The 16,494-nt window shown below is 40.4% G+C and overlaps 1 protein-coding gene across 1 annotated transcript; it reads right to left on the bottom strand.

Annotated features, from left to right (window-relative positions):
* Window positions 1–2,108: 2,108 nt before the first annotated feature.
* On the bottom strand, window positions 2,109–16,008 carry LOC111573153 (transcriptional repressor scratch 1-like). Its single transcript, XM_023277172.3, has 2 exons — window positions 15,063–16,008; window positions 2,109–8,045 (listed from the first exon to the last, which is right to left on the bottom strand). The coding sequence occupies exons 1-2, from the start codon at window positions 15,175–15,177 to the stop codon at window positions 7,318–7,320; spliced, it is 843 nt and encodes a 280-aa protein (XP_023132940.1). The 5' UTR covers window positions 15,178–16,008; the 3' UTR covers window positions 2,109–7,317.
* Window positions 16,009–16,494: the final 486 nt, after the last annotated feature.

Here is a 16,494-nt window from a genome sequence, read left to right as displayed (position 1 = left end):
AGTTGCGTTTCTGCTCTCCATGAGTTTCTAATTTCACATTTCTGTAACAAAAACTGTCGAATTTTGTGTGGAATTTCCTTTCAATTCCAGTCAGAAAAGTTGAAGTTAATCATCAGCTGCTTAAATAAAAACTATTTGCAATTTTTGTCTACAGCTTATGTGCAACAGTGAACAGAACAGAGTATGTTGTTGCATATATTCTAAACCTGTTACAATATCCTCATTGTGCTGCATTTAGTTGAACATTATGAAACAGTTATGATAGTACACAGTCTAGATTGTTTTTCTTGTTTTTTTTGCGTCATAAACTGAATAGACAAGGCGACAAATGTCTCTCTGTAGTGTTCTATAGTGCAGCTTCTGTGCTTCTCTGCATTGATTCTCCACGTTTTTAAGCTCTACTAACCGGATGGAAACCAGTTTTTCCAAAAGATATTCCATCATTTGGTGGTTTAATGATGCTGTCTAAAATCCTAAATCTCCTACAGGTGTTTATTTAAATGGGGGCATCCTAGAAGAGACCACTCCCAAGTGTTTCCTCACGGGTCAAACTCGGACCAACTTTATATTCACTTGCAGTCATTCTTCTCTCTAAGGAGACACGCTGATTTAAAGCGTGGCAGTAAAATCCCCCCCACAGCCTGACAGATGCTGAACCAGAACTCCTCACTGTGGGAGTCAAGGGTTCAGGTTTTTCCTTTAATTTGTCACCTGTCTCTAAGTCAATGTGAGAACATCCTGACATTGCACAGCGCACGAAAACACCCGATACAAGCTTGAAGTTTAGTGAGCTGCAAAACTTTTGTAGCATATTGTATTAGTAGTTGAAAGCTGTGAATTTGAAAAAGATGTATTACCTTTTAAAAATCGCCAAAATTGTGCCATTTATCTGAGTGTGAAACTGTAAAAACTGAAAAAAATGGCAGATTTTCAATGTTCTTGTATTCCTTTAATTAATTTTGTACAATGTACATTTCTGTTTTGAAAATGAATCCAATCTAAGGTAAAAATCAGGATATTTCATCAAAAACCACTTCATTCTATGCTTGTACTTTAAAAATGTCCAAAATACAGTTTCAAGTAATCAGATCCTGTAAAAAAAGTAAATAATTCTGGATTTCTCAGCACAATCAAGAAAACATGACTGATTAAGCTGCAACAAACTGTCATTTAGCAAAATTAAGATATTTTCAGCTGAACTGCAGGCTGTGTTTCCATAGAGCAGAGAGTCGATAATAATGGAAACAAACTGAAAATGAAAAATAGTAAAATATTTAAACCATGTTTTTTTTCCCTCCAGTATTAGTAACACCTGTGGGCACTTGGAAAAATGTTGCACATGTTGATCCAAGGTTCTTTCAGAGTTTGTAAGATGAATAATTGAAGAAATTCAAGTTTTGCGTTTTCTTTTTTCAGGATTTTTAGCTTTACATTCGTTTCATTCGGCACAGAAAATATTTCTGAGTTCTAGCAAAGGTTGTTCTGTTTCCACAGAGGTGCAGGACTTTAAATTTCAGTAAAAAATGAGCCCACAGTGAGGAAAAATGTGACAGAATGTGGCTGTAATTGCGGCTTTGTTTGCTGTTGTATCTCTGCTCTGTGGTCACATACTTCTAAACACCAATCACAATATTTCATCTAAACTTAAACTTGCATTTCTCTTTCATTAAGGTCAAAAAGAAACACTTATTTGAAACAAAGCTTTCGGTGACTTTAACCTACATAACTGCTGTTTAATATGGATTCATCAGCCTGCAGTATTTCACCATCCAGGCAGCTTAAAGAATATTAACGAGCCGACTGTGCACTAATGTTGGCCCAGTCCCTCTTCAAACATACAATATTGACACAGCTAATGCAAAGGATGGCCTATTTAGTCCCAGGTAAGTGTTATTCTATGCAAATGAATGAGCACTTGTTTGACTTAAAAGGTAAACTCACTGTATTAGCATGAATTTCCTTAAAAGCTACTTAAACAGAACAGAAATTATAGGGTCAGAATGACAGGGAAAAAAAGCACCACTAAATCTCCTGTGTTCTATGCCGTGTGTTTTCATTATGATTGAAAGAATATCTTCAAACAAGACACAAAACTGCAACAAATCATCTCGGTTGGTTAAGATTATTCTTTATTATGAAGTGCCACAAAATGCTTTGTGTTCATTGTGCTTACATTGTCTGAATACTGGCTCAAAAAAAACCCAGGAGATCCTCACTCTGCAGCAGAGATCCAAACCTCCTGAGGTAAGGTGTGTCAGATATCGCTATACAGCAGTAAAAATGTCTCAATCCAAAGGATTCTTTACAAACCCTCTTGCAATAAATGATTATTTAGGTTATCATCATTCTTTAACTTGGAAATACAAAAAAGAAGAGAGGTCAAGCTAGTACAAGGTTTTTTAATTCTTCTCTACCTGAATTCTAGTTAGTTTCATTGTGCTACTTTCTTTAAGGTGGAGATGACTAGAATGGAAGTGCTTAAAGAGACCAGACCTGGAGCTCGAACCAAGAGACAGACCCAGACAAACAGACGCACAACGGATCATTTCCAGCCTTAACACCCACCAAACAGACCAGAAACAGCTTCAGTCAGATACGCTTAAGACATTTAAACTGCAGTGCAAAGTTGTGACCAGAGTTTTAGTCCACAATACTTAGTACAATTTGCGATAAGTAAACAGCGATTAGAGAAAACAGTTTGTTCACTAACAGTAGAAGTATCTGGTTTTGTCCTGATTATTTTCTATATTTCGACAAGGAATCAATGTCTCAGAGATGCATTAGGAAATCTTTATCGACTTTGTTGTGAGTATTTTGGCCAAAGGGTTAAAAACGCAAACCCAAAAAGGAAACCTCTATGACTAATCATCTGATACAATTCAAGTAATTGCGGCTCGACTCCAGTTCAAACATCAAGGACAAAGATAAGACCTTCAATCTGCTGACTCACACACTGCCACAACACACACAAAAAATGCTTCCTTCTTACTGACTTTTAAGCTACAATTTCCTCAAAAAAAAAAAGCTCCTTCATAAAAGATTCTATCGGCTCATTGTGCAGCAAAATTGTCAAACTTTTCGGATTCCCTCAGATGTGACCGCCTTTGATGCTGCACAGCTTCTATCTCTTGGATGTAAATTGCGTCAGGTAATGGGTCCACATCACCGTGCCGTCCTTTTGTCCTTATAACCCTAAACGGTGTTAAATATCAGTCAACTCCATCTCTAATTGAGTAATCTCATGCCTGAGGAAGCACTGCAATTATCAAAACTTCCTGCACCTCTGAATATTAAACCTTTTTCCCTTTTAAAAAATTTTTTTTCAGGCCCAAAACGGTTCGTCGGCAGGCACTGTGTGCTTGCATGTGCGGGCATGCAACCCATGCACGTGTGCACATACTGCGTGTTTATATACAAGATTACAACGTGGAGATACTGTATCAGATGGCAGATGAACATAAACAAGCGCTTCTTTGTGTGTGGACCTGCATGTCCTCAGTCTGTCTCCTGGGAAGCTCCATGAGTCTGTGGAAAAGGTTTCTGAGCTGCAGAGAACTGGGTTCAGCAACACTGGTATTGACCACCTAGATTAACGGTTAAATCATCTACGGGGTCAGGGTTGATTCGAGTACGCCTGTCTGTAGGTAAATCTCTCGTAGAGTAAAGCCTGTGGTCGGCCCAGTGGGGGTGAGGCGGGCCTACTGCAGAATAATCAGCGCGGGACTGGAAGAGTTAAGCTGCAGTCGGACCATCCAGCTAAAGTGCACGCTGTTTCTGTGTGGTTTAAGAATGCACACTTTATGGTTTTGAAGTGCACTGGAAGGGGAGCTGAATAATGGATTGCTGTTAAAGTTGACCTGAGTCCAACTTCAACAATGCGCCAAACTTTGCCTCGGTTTTCTATTGAAAGTAGATTGAGAGTTGCTAAACATCACATTGTGTGTCGGTGCACATGCTATTGCAAAAAGTCTCCAATCTGGTTGCTGTTCAACCTTTTTTCCATTGGGACAAAGATAAGGTAGCTCTCTTAGGGTTATTAAAAGGTTGTTACTAGGCGGCTTTGTACTGCAGGAACTTGGAGCAGGCGTGAGGTCGGGATATTGGAGGATTATTATTAGGAATGGAGGAAATAGAGCAATGGATGTTTGCTAATTTTGCCTGCGTTGATGTTGGAAATTAGAAAACTCAACAAGGGCATCAAGAGGGCAGAAAAAATGGTGCATCTTGTTTTAAACAATCAGCATCAAGACCCACACAGCAGTTTTTCAGGGTCTCTCAGAACTGCCCAATCTAGAGCCTAGAAACTACCCTTGAATAGGGTTCTACAGGGGATTTTCTTGTCATGGGATCATTTAAGTTGGTGCCACCAGTGCTTGCAGAAATGGCCATTTAATTGGTCTTTTTAGGCTTTGTTCCCATTGCCATGTAAGATCCAACAGCTTCATCTACAACACAATCTCTCCACCAAAACAACGACAGATAGCAGTTACTGGATGTAACACAAGCTCTGTGTAGGAAATAGAATAATGATGGTTTCATTTTGTTTGAATAAATGGAGGATTTTACGTTGTTGATGCTGATGTTGGAGTGGAAAAGACTGCTACTGGAAGAGGGCATCCAGAGGGCAAAAAAATGGTGCATGTTGTTGTTTTAACCAATCAGTATCAAAACATGCACACCAGGTTTTAGGGTCACTCATACCTACCCAAACTAGAAGCTAGAAACTGCCCTTGAATAGGGTTCTACAAGGGTTTTGCTTGTGGTAGGATCATGCCAGTTGGTGGCACCAAAGCTTGTAGAAATAGCCAGGCTTTTTTTCCATTGCCGTGTAGCTTCATCTTCAACATGACCTCTGAATGCACCAAAACAACGGCAGATAGCAGTTACTGGATGTAACTCCAGTTCTATGTAGGAAATAAAGATAGGTTTCTGTTTGCCTACATCGCAGATTTTACATTGTTGATGCTGATGTTGGAGTAGAAAAGACTGCTACTAGAGGAGGGCATCCAGAGGGCAAAGAAATGGCATATGTTTTGTTTTAACCAATTAGTGTCAAAAACAGTTTCTTGATCGCAGGAATTGCCCTTGAAGATGTTCTACAGGGTGGTTTTTCTTGTTGTGAGGTCATGCAAATTGGTGGGACCAATGTTTGCAGAAATGACCTCCTTATTAGGCTTGGCAACATTAACTCTGAATGCACCAAAACAACTACAAATAGGAGCTACTGGATGTAACTCCAGTTCTATGAGCACATAGGAAACAATAACAGAGGATTTGTTTTGTTAGACTATTTTAAGTGGAAGAAAAATGGTGCATATTTTTCTCTCCGAGTTTAAACAATTGGATGTCAAGATTTACATTGTAGCTTTTCAGGCTGGTAAGAAGTATCTACCCTGAAGTAGGAACTTTTTCTCCTGGTTCTTGCACTGGTATCACACTGTTTATACCAGTGCCACTTTCAAGCTTTCTCTTTCTATTGCAGTGGAAAATCCAAAAACTTTGACTCTATGTGGATTCCAAATGCACCGAGATGAATAGTAATTACTGAACTCCAGTTCCTTGGGCTGTAGGAACATTGGAGGTTTGTTATGGTTATCTGTTTGGCCAATTTACATTGTTTTGTAAGTGGAAAAATCTGGATTAGGACATTGGGAGGGTAGAAGAAATGGTGCATATTGTTGTTGTCCTTTCTGATGTTAACAAATTAGCATCAGGACTGTTTCAGGGACACTTAGAAGTACAGACTTTGCAGTAGGTATCTTTTTGCCAATAAAAATGGCCCAAAAATTGGTTCTACAGGGGCAGTTCCTGCTGTCAAAACGTGTTCAAAGGTCAAAATAGGCCTGAAACAACTCGCAAGTTCCTGCAGTGGAAAAGCGCCTGTTCTCACTGTACTTGTCTGCATGACTCAAGGTATCTTTTCACATCTCACAACCTTCAATAAACCCCAGAGTCTGGATGAATTACCTAATTATCCAGTCTGAGAGGCTTGATCCAAAGTGAGGCCTCTCCTGGTTGTTGTTAGCAGCTTTTTTATCGCAGGTCCGTCAGCCTCGTACAGTGTTTATCCTCCAATAGGCCTCACACCCAGCAGGCAGCTGATCCCAGCCTCTCTAGCCTACATCCTACTTTAGTTCTACTCACTAAGAGGCAGGCAGTGCATAACAAGAGAGGAAAGACAGGACTTTTCTTTTCGTTACTCTATAACACTACATTGGCATGTTCCCTGATGTCTGTAATATTAGTATTCTTCTGTTTATGACTATAGGTGAAGTACAACATACCTGATTTTTAAACTGCTATACAGTAGTAGGTAATACTTCATAACTTCATCATAAAATACCATGCATTAGGTGATTATTGCTTTTTAAAGAGTCCTATGGAGGCTCCAAGAGAAAAATATTGCCCTCGGGTTCTATCTATAGGATTTTGGCAAAAAATCATAAGCTTTTTATGATGTTGGCATAGGTTTTTCGTTATTTTTTTTGCATGCAATAATAAGGAAAAAAAAGGTAAACAACATAATAAGAAAAAATAGTACTCAAAAAAGTGACATATGCTTTGGCCTGTAGTGGTAAAAAGAGGTTGGCAAATATCCTACATACATATACAGAAATTAAAGTGCAACAAATAAACCGTATCACTTCGTCGTTATCAAACCAAGTACAAACGTACAATAAATTAAAAAAGAAAGGAAAAAAATGCTTAAAATAAATAAGTACATAAATAAATAAATAAATAGTATTTTTACCTCAGTAGTGGAGAGAATATGGTCACTTGGTGCAGCAGAGCATTATTATTATTATTATCATTATTATTACTATTATTATTACTATTATTCCCCCGAAAGAAACAAAATTAGAATGAAAAAAACATTTTCACTGCGCTTCAGTGCAGGGAGGAAACTAGTAGCTAGAGGCTCACTATTGTCTTTGTCATCATCCTCATCATCATCACTGTCCCGAAATATACGGAGTCGAACTGTGTCTAGATGCCAGGAGGAAGCCATGTTAGTGTCTCTGTCCCGAAGTGACAGAGGAACAGGAGGTGAGGAGTGTTTTTGAGGAAGTGCATGCGTCGATTCAGTTAAATCCTTAAGTGGGCAAATCTCAAGGAGAAAAAATTGTGCTATCTTCATCATTATCATCATCGGGGGTGTAGACTCCAAGGGAGGAAAGGGGGGAGGAGGGAGTGAGGAAGGGGTGAGGAGGGTAAGCGAGGTCATTTTCTGACCAAAAAAATATACCGTTCGTGTCTGCAGTTCAGTCTTTAAGGGTAGTTCGCGTCTGCAGTTCTGTTTTCGTCTATGCAGCGGGGTCATGCATCTAGAGGGCCGAGGGGGGAGAAGGGGCCTTTGAAGCAGGCGGACTCGTAGTGCTTGTTCAGGTAACTCTTGAGCGCGAAGGTCTTGTTGCAGCGTTTGCACTTGAAGTGCTTGAAGGCCGAGTGGGTCTGCATGTGAGCGCGCAGGTTCGAGCGGTCGGCGAAGGCCTTCCCGCAGTGGGCGCAACCGAACGGCTTCTCGCCCGTGTGGGAGCGCATGTGGCCCTGTAAGAGCCACGGCCGGCTGAACGCCTTCCCGCACACGTCACACTTGTGCTTGAGGTCGTGCGTGAGCAGGTGCATGGCCATGGCGGGCATGGACACGTACACCTTCCCGCAGGTCGGGCACTTCTTTGCCAGCTTGCTGTCCAGCGAGCGGTGTGTCTGTTTGTGCCGGCTCAGGTTGGAAGACGTGGCGTAGGTTTTGCCGCACTCGTTGCAGGTGTGCCTCTGGATGCTGCGCGGGCTGCTCAGGGCTTTCCTCCTCGAGCGGCCGTCGGTGATGAAGAAGGCGTCCACCGTGTATCCCTCGCTCACGGCGGCGTCTCCGTTGATGTAGCCGTCGGTGATCTCGGAGCCGGGGCTGTCGGGAGACTCCGAGTCCGGAGCCCCGTAGTCGCTGTGGATGCCATCGTAGAGGGGATCGGGAGACGGGACCTTGATGCCGCTGTCACTCTCACCGTCGTACACCACCGGGCTGATGTAGTCACTGATGTAACCAGCTGGAATGAAGTAGAGAAAACAGAATTAGGTTGTGGAAGTGGAATACAGAACCAGACCGAAACATTTGTCACTGTTGCAGCTCGATTAAAACAAGCTATCTTTGAAGAAAAGGGATGTTTTGTGTCTCTTTGTGACCGTTTTGTCTACTTTCTGTTGTTTCATGTTTGTTGCTTTACGTCTCTTTTTGTCCTTTTGTGTCTCATTGTTGTCATCTTGTCTGGTTTGTGTCTACTTTGTTATGTTTTTGCCTTTTGTGCCACTAGTTTTCTTGTTTGAGTTGTGTTTGAGATTTTTTGGGTTAACCTTTGTCTGCTTCCTGTGTTTTTTGCGTGACCTTTTGTACTATAGTTATTGTTGTGTTTATTAATTACATTTCTGAACACCAAAAAGCCATTGGTGAGTTTAAAAGACACTTTATCTTTTTTTATTAATCCCAAAATGACACCATTTATTAGAGCTACAAATTACAATTTTTTTTTTTTTTTAAAATCATAACATTTTCAACTTTTCAGCAGTTTATGAACAAATCTTCTGTGGCATGCAGATTGGTCAGGAAAATTTTACAAATTTAAGCTTCAGATTGTGACATTTAATTAAAATCACTTTGTTTTACATGTAGCATTTTTTAAAAATTTCCAAAAAATAAACCATTTGCACCAGATTCTGTAAATAATGAGAAATTCTGCACTGAGAAGCCATGACTGACTCAGGTGCAATTTTTGACTTTGAACTTTTGAAAATTTTCAGTTGAACTGCAGGCGGTGTGCACGGAGCAGAGAGAAGACGAGTATGTAAACAAATTAAAGAGACTGAGAGGAAAATAAAACATATTTGATCGATAAAATAAATACATCATTGCTTAAAAACGGCATTCAGAGGAGCAAGTTTTAGGACGATACGTTCAGCATGGTGAAATGTCTTTCTGGAGTTGTGTAGAGTTGTGTAGAATGTGAAAAATGACAAGTTTGTAGAGACTGAAAAATATAAAAAAAACAAAATATATACAGTCAGTAGAGCCATATTTATTTTTCTGGTATTGGTAACACCTGTAGGCACAAAACTAAGTACATGTTTTTCCCATTTTGGCAAAATATATAGTTAAAGAAATCCAACTTTAGTTTCTACCTTTTTATTATTTATAACTTCATAACCTGGTTGTGCTGCACAGGAGACATTTCAATTCTCTCTACTTCTAGTCATGGCTGTTCTGTTTCCATAGAGGTGCAGGAATTTATACTGTAGTTAAAAAAAAAGAGCCCACGATGAGTACAAATGTGAAAGAAAACACCCAGAAAGCGTTGAGAAATTCATAAAACACCATCAGACTGCTGTAGCTGTTCAACATGAGAAGTTTTCTGCAGCTTATCTTTCCTAACAGATGCAGTAATGACAGAGATTCAGAGCTCTGACCGACTGAGCCAGTGCAATTAAACAAGCTCTTACTCCTGGATGCAAACAGCTACATGCATAATGACCTCTGTGATATACAGGCGACCTGCGATGTCGCTGCCTCTGCATTTGCATTTATATATAATACATACGTAGGGATAATTACTGAGCATGAATATTCCAAACAGCTGCTTCGTTCAACCAGTTTCTCACATGTTTCATGCGGAAACAACATTAAGTTTAAGTGCAATGGATGGACGCAAATGGTGACATGACAGGACATTCCGTTGTATGTGCTGAGATTGAGGAGCATAAAAGCAAACATGGCAACAAAGTGGGCGAAACATAAACCTCCAGTAAGATCTAAGATCTACATGTAGTGCCAAGACGTGGAAACCACAAGATCGTGTGTGTTTTGATTGTAAATATAGAAAAATCATTGTTCTTTCACTAAAATGTAGCTGTTTTTTGGCTTTTTTATGGCTTGCAGAAGTTTCATTTGAATATTCAGGAAGACAGATGATGGGATTTTTAAAAATTCTGAGGATCAAACACTTAATTTTTTGAACTTTGGTGAACCTGTATGCACCATTAGTTTCCTTTTCAGCATCAGTTTATGGTGAAAATGTTTATTTCTGTAAAAAATAAAGCAAAATTCAGGCACGAGGTAAAAATTCAAAGTATAGTTAGCATATGTTTCTGAAGTAGACTAAATTTTTAGAACCAAACATTTAGTTTCTTGCATTTTGGTGAGTCTTTATGCACCATAATTTTCATTTTCTGCATCAATTTATGATAAAAATGTTAAAAAAAAACAAAAAACTGGTAAAAATTCTAAACATAATGGGACATAGAATAATCTAAATATGTCAATTTTGAGCATCAAACATTTATTTTCTTGCATTTTGATGAATCTTTATGCACCAATTTGCTCCTTTTGCATCAATCTATAGTAGAAATATTTTCATTTATGCAAAAAAAAAAAAAGCACAAAACTTAGGCACTGGGTGACAATTCAAAATACTAAGGGACAAATATGAATGTAATTATGTTTGTTTTCTGAAGTAGATTCAATTTTGAACATCAAACATTTAATTTCTGGCACTTTAATGAATCTTTATCTACCATTATTTCCATTTCCTGCATCAATTTATGGTAAAAATGAATAAAGTTTCAAAAATAAAATTAAAAAAGTCAAGCAACTGGTAAAAATTCTAAATATAATTGAACATGTCTGAATCTAATTATATTTTCAGAAATAGAGTCAAGTTTGAGCATCAAACATTTAATTTCTTGCATTTCAGGCAATCTTCATGCACCTAGTTGTTCCTTTTGCATCAATCTATGGTGGAAATGTTTTCATTTCTGTGAAAAATAATGCAAAATTCAGGTATCAGGTGACAATTCAAAATATAAAGGGACATATATGACTGTAATTGAGTTTGTTTTCTGAGGTAGATTCAATTTTGAGCATCAAACATTAAATTTCTTGCATTTCAGGGAATCTTTATGCACCAATTTGTTCCTTTTGCATCAGTCTATGGTAGAAATGTTCTCATTTTTGAAAAAAAAAAGAAAAAACACATAATTCAGGCACAAGGTGACAATCCAAAATAGGAAGGGACATACTGTAATTATGTTTTCTGCAGTAGCTTCAGTGGAAAATGTTTCTATTCACGGAAAAACAGCACAAGATTAAGGCACCAAGCAACAATTCCAAATGCAATGGAACATATAGGAATGTAATTGTTTTCTGAAGTGAATTCAGTTGTTTTTAGACATCAAAATTCATTTTTTGACACTGAAAGAAGACCCAGTCCTGAAGGAAATACACCTGTCTGAGGCATTGTTGCATCTTTTAGTAACATTATAGTGTCAGAAATCTTTAAATTTGGGGGGTTGCAAATGTCTGTTTTCTAAATCTTAAAGGAGACGTACCTCCTGCACCTTCCCTGAAATCCCTACCTATGCTGATACTAACTTTAATAAGCTACTTGTCAGGTGTGAAAGCATCTGACAGCTGCTGCCCTTCAGTATCCGTCCTGCACGTTTCTCTGCATTAACCCTGCATCTGTAGATTTAACTCTCAGCCAGTAACACAGCAGCAGTTTCCACACATAAGTGAAAATCTGAATTGGCATATTATGAGACGGAGTATCTGCCCAGTGATGGTGTATGTCAGAAGAAAAAGGCTGCAGTGTTATTCAGCACTCTGTTCCGCCTCTCAGCCCTCGAAGGTTGCAGTTAAGACACTTCTCCTGTAAAAGATAAATGCATGCGGGCTGACCCTGAACTTGAGAAAGCTGATTTAGCGTGTGAAAATGAGCATCAGCACCACGGACAGATCCAGTGCACTGCAGGTCGATGGCACAGTGACAGCAGGCCGCCGGCACAGCCTCATTCAGTGCAGCGTGGAGGGTTTTTTTTTTTTTAACAGATTGGAGGCTTGATGACTTGCAGGACAAGCTTTTTGGGCAAAATATAGTTACTGAGACTTTCTTCGAGGGTTTGATCAACTGTTGGGTCTAAAACCTATCAGAAAAAAAGCAATCAGTGTCTCCCAAAGGCCAAGATGACGTCCTCAGGTACCCACAAAACAAAAATATTCAGTTTACTGTCACAGAGGAGCAAAGAAAACATCAAACAAATACTTGTTTTCTGTAAAAAAAGTAATACTCAAGCTAATTAATTGATCGGCAAATTAGTCTGCGATTAATCTCTCTGGTATTTTCAGAAATAATCGATTAGTTGAGTCCAAGATGACACATTGTTTTGTCGACAAGCCAATAATATTCAGGTTTCTGTCACAGTGGAGGAAAGAAAACAGCAGATATTCACATTTAAGAAGCTTCTATCAGAGAATTTAGACTTTTCTTCTTTAAAATGGCTCGAAATAATTTCATTTAGTAACTGTCAGACAACTACAATAGTTGAGTGACACAAACTATTTGGAAAATGCTATAATTACATCCTGATACATGCATATTTGAAAAATAAAATTTTTTTTTTTAGTTTTATGTGCATATGAAGATGTTTCTACTGAAATGACTAAGTACAGGAATGTATAATATTGAGCAAATGTATTGTAAACTTCTAGATGTGGTTCACAGTCAATCGAAACACAAGTTGTTTTTTTAAATTTATGGATCTACAAGTGTGTTGGATTGTACTTGTGCACCAAAGAGTGTTACTGACTTACTGTAATTGGTTTGGTGATGCGAATGCACAAAATAAACAGGTTAAATTCACACTGAATTATGGCTTTACACAAAGACGAGCTGTGACGCTGCATATGAGTGCCTAGATGGCCTTTTTGAACATATTTGAACTCAATATTTCAGTATTTCAGGTTTCTTTTTAGAAGTACAGTTTAATAATTGACCTTGTGAGTAGTTTATCTTGTATTTGAGCATTTTATGTGTATCAATTTGGCAGGTTTTGTCCTGTTTACTGTCTTGCTTTTTGCACACTATAATAGTTGCCTGTCTTGTAAAATGTACAGCACTTCAGTTTAGGTTGTTTTAAAACTGGCTGCATCAATAAACTTGATTAATTTGAATTTAAGAAGCTACATCTGCATTGAATCAGCTGAAACTATCCATAAAGTAAAATAAACACTAAATAGAAAAAAGTAGCTGTAAGGTGTACATATCATGATTTAGAAGTAAGTTTAGGATAAAAACTTGTGATTAACTGGGTACGACATCATTTTTGCCATTAATTCCATTTGTGAACTGTGATTCCTTCCATGCATCATCATTATATGCCACCTAACATGCTTTTGGATGCGCATCCTCGAGGGAAAAATGGCATTTAATTATTTCCTCCTTGTTAAATTTCTCGTTAAAATGACTCCTCCAGCGTCTGCGAGGAATAAGATGCAACATGTGACACACATAGATCCATCGACACACAACAGCTGCTTCACACGGTCCCTCCACGCACCACGCAGGAGGCATCAATCATTCCAAAAGCCGCTTCCTTCATGCAGAAAGTTGCTGTTGTTGGGTCTGGAAGCCGCATTAAGCTGTTAACATGAAATGCTGGAGACAAAAGGTGGCCGGGACAGGCTGCGATGCTGCTGCTGAGGCGGCAGATCGCGTGTCAAAGCTGGCAGGGCTCGTTAACCTCGACATTATAAATACACCACTGACAGCTTCTGTTTTTTTGCGTTACGTGCAGAGAATCACAGGCGGGACACACATGTTGGTGTGCAGCAAACCTGACAATGACACTGGGGTGGAAGCAGAAGGCTTTTTTTTTTTTCCTCCCCCTTTTAAAATGTGACGCACACAGTTACAGGTTGTGGGGAGAAATTCACAGCTTCGGAGGAGCCGACACTAAGTAATGACTCATTCTGTCGTTTCAGGAGAGCTGCAAGGGGCCAGGCTTGATCCTGCCTCGAGAGGCGACTAAAAATACAAAAAAAATATTCAACAGTTCCACCGTCACAAGCCGAAATAATCAACTCCTGCAGAATCTGTTACTTCTGCTCAACAGTTCATGAATAAGTGCTCTGATCTGGTGGTGATTTAAGGTTATGGGAGGCATTTTTTGGAGGAAAAATCTTGAGTCTAGGTGAGAAATCGTCGTGCAGAAATCTGCAAACACTGCAAAAATGAAACAGGCACACCTGGACGTGCAGCAGTGTGGAGATGAGGCCAGTTTTGCATGAAATGAAGCAAAACTAAACTGTATCGCAGCGTGGTTACATAAAAGAAGTTTATTTGTGCCGCACCTGCAGGCGGTGGTTGGATGAATTTATCAGCAGCAGCATCCTGTGCAGCTTTTCCACAATCATCGGAGATTAAAGATTAGTCTGTGCAACCTTCAGGACACAAAGGCATCTTCAAACATCTCAACACTGCAGGAGCACGTCCAAAAGGGGGCAAAATCACCAAACCATTTGGAACTGGAAGTGTTTAAATCTTTTAACCCGACTTAATCCTGCACAGGGAGAGTGCACAGGACCAGAGGTGGAATCCAAACATGATTTAGTTGATTTCACCAGTGACCTTCTTGCTCCAGCTCCTACAAAACCTGATTTAGCTTCAAGCTCCCAGTTAATAAAGTCCTAAATGATGTTCAGAGTGAGATTTAGTGATCATCTCTACCACTTTGAGCTGCTACACTCCTCTAAAGTGCACGTAGCTGCCACACTTTTTGCTATCTTTCCATGCACAGGTGAGTTTTTATCCCCTCTCAGTAAGATAGACTGACTGTGCTGCACCTCCATCATCACCCTACAGGTAGCCAACAAACCTGGAGCAACTTGCAGGTGGAAAAAACAACCAGAAAGCTTCATTAAATGTGGAAATGTGCAGGAATTTCTCACTAAATGCACAAACTGAAGCAGCCGAGTTCATTATAAGCACACACACTCTGAGAGTCCATGTGAAATGCTTTCTGTTAGGATCGTGCACCCATGTTCAGCCTCCTGGGGTCTGCTTTAAAGAACAAACCACAGAAAGGGAATCCCTCCAGGGCGCAGCAGGTGAATCCGCCTCTCACATCTTACATGTATGTGAGGCTGCCTGCTCGTCTTCATCCTCCTCCTCCTCTCTTTTAAAGATCGATTTGTTTCTGAGACACCTGTTAGTTCTCGCTGCGGAGGCGGTCTGACCTACCTTTGTCATGCAGCCGCAGGCTCAGGTCTGTCCGGTGCCGGTAGGCGTTCTCCAAATCCGCCCCGGTGGAGAAATCATCCAGTTTCACCTTTTTCACCAGGAAAGACCTTGGCATGGTGGTGACACGACGACACACACACACACACACTCGCACAAACACACACACACACACACACACACACACACACACACACACACTCGCACAAACACAGCGACACACACTCAGCCGATCGCCGACGGCCTGGCCAGCGTGCTGATCCGGCCGTGACACACCGAGCAGACAGACGGACGGACCGGAGGAGGAAGAGGATTGTCTTCAGGTTTTTGGATGAAGCTGTGGTTTGATTCCTCTTCTCCGCTTCTCTGGGTGTCCTCCGTCTACCCGCTTCTTTCTTTCTTTTTTTTTTTTTTAAGTCCTTTTTGCGCACGGAAGAGGAGGGAAGAAATGCAACTTCAGCACCGGACAGCTCCCTCCGGGGGGTCGGAGCCTCGTGCTTCTGTGCGCTCTCGGTTCAGGCGCGTAAAAACTGGGGGGGCAGAAAAATTAAACCCAAACAACAACAACAATAAAAAACCCAAGAAAAGCGATGGAAGACACCCCGCTGCGCGCTCGGGCCTCTTTAAAAGAAGAGGAAGAAGAGGAGGAGGAGGAGGAGGATGGAGGAGGGAGGGAGGGATGCGAAGAAAATAAGAGGAGGAGAAAACTGGAAGCTTTTCCCAGCAAATGAAAAAAGAAGAAGAAGAATAAAAACGTCCCCGTGTTTGCAGCAGAAATAGTCCTGATTAATTCCCGGTTAGTGGGTGAAGAATCCCTGCGCTCGGACGGATCAGCAGCAGCAGCAGCAGCAGCATCCCCTCGTCTCTCTCTCTTCTCTCTCTCTCTTCCCCTCGTCTCTCTCTTTCTGCGGCTTCAGCAGCGAGGTGTGCCCGTGAGTGTGCCGTCTCCCGATCAGCTGTTGGCATTTATACCGAGAGAGGAGGGAGGGAGAGAGGGAGGATGGAGGGATGGATAGACGCACGGGTAGAGGGAGTGCTTAATTTAATCCATCCCACATCCCCGGGGAGCGGCGACTGGCCCGGATGATTTATTGAAGCTGTTATCATCATCCCCCCTTCTTCTTTTTCCTTCTTCTTTCTTTTCTTTCTCTCTCTGTCTTCCGTTCTCCCTCCTTTCTGCTCATTTTTTTCCCTTTTTATTTGGGAGAATGTGTGTGTTTTTGTGTGTGCGCGCACAGACGCCATGTTTTGGGGAGATAAGAATGGAAATTATTGTTGCGGGTTTTTTTTTTTTCTTCTTCCAAGCTCTCATCGATTTGATTCAGCTATCTCAGCGTGGAACATGAATTTTAAATATTGTCCCATTGTGCGAGATTTTTTTTTTTTTTTTTTTAAGGACTCCACACACTTGCTGAGCATTTTTTCTGGCTTTACT

This window comes from Amphiprion ocellaris, chromosome 9 (assembly GCF_022539595.1).
Source record: "Amphiprion ocellaris isolate individual 3 ecotype Okinawa chromosome 9, ASM2253959v1, whole genome shotgun sequence".
NCBI lineage: Eukaryota > Metazoa > Chordata > Actinopteri > Pomacentridae > Amphiprion > Amphiprion ocellaris.
This window is presented reverse-complemented; position numbering and strand designations above follow the sequence as displayed.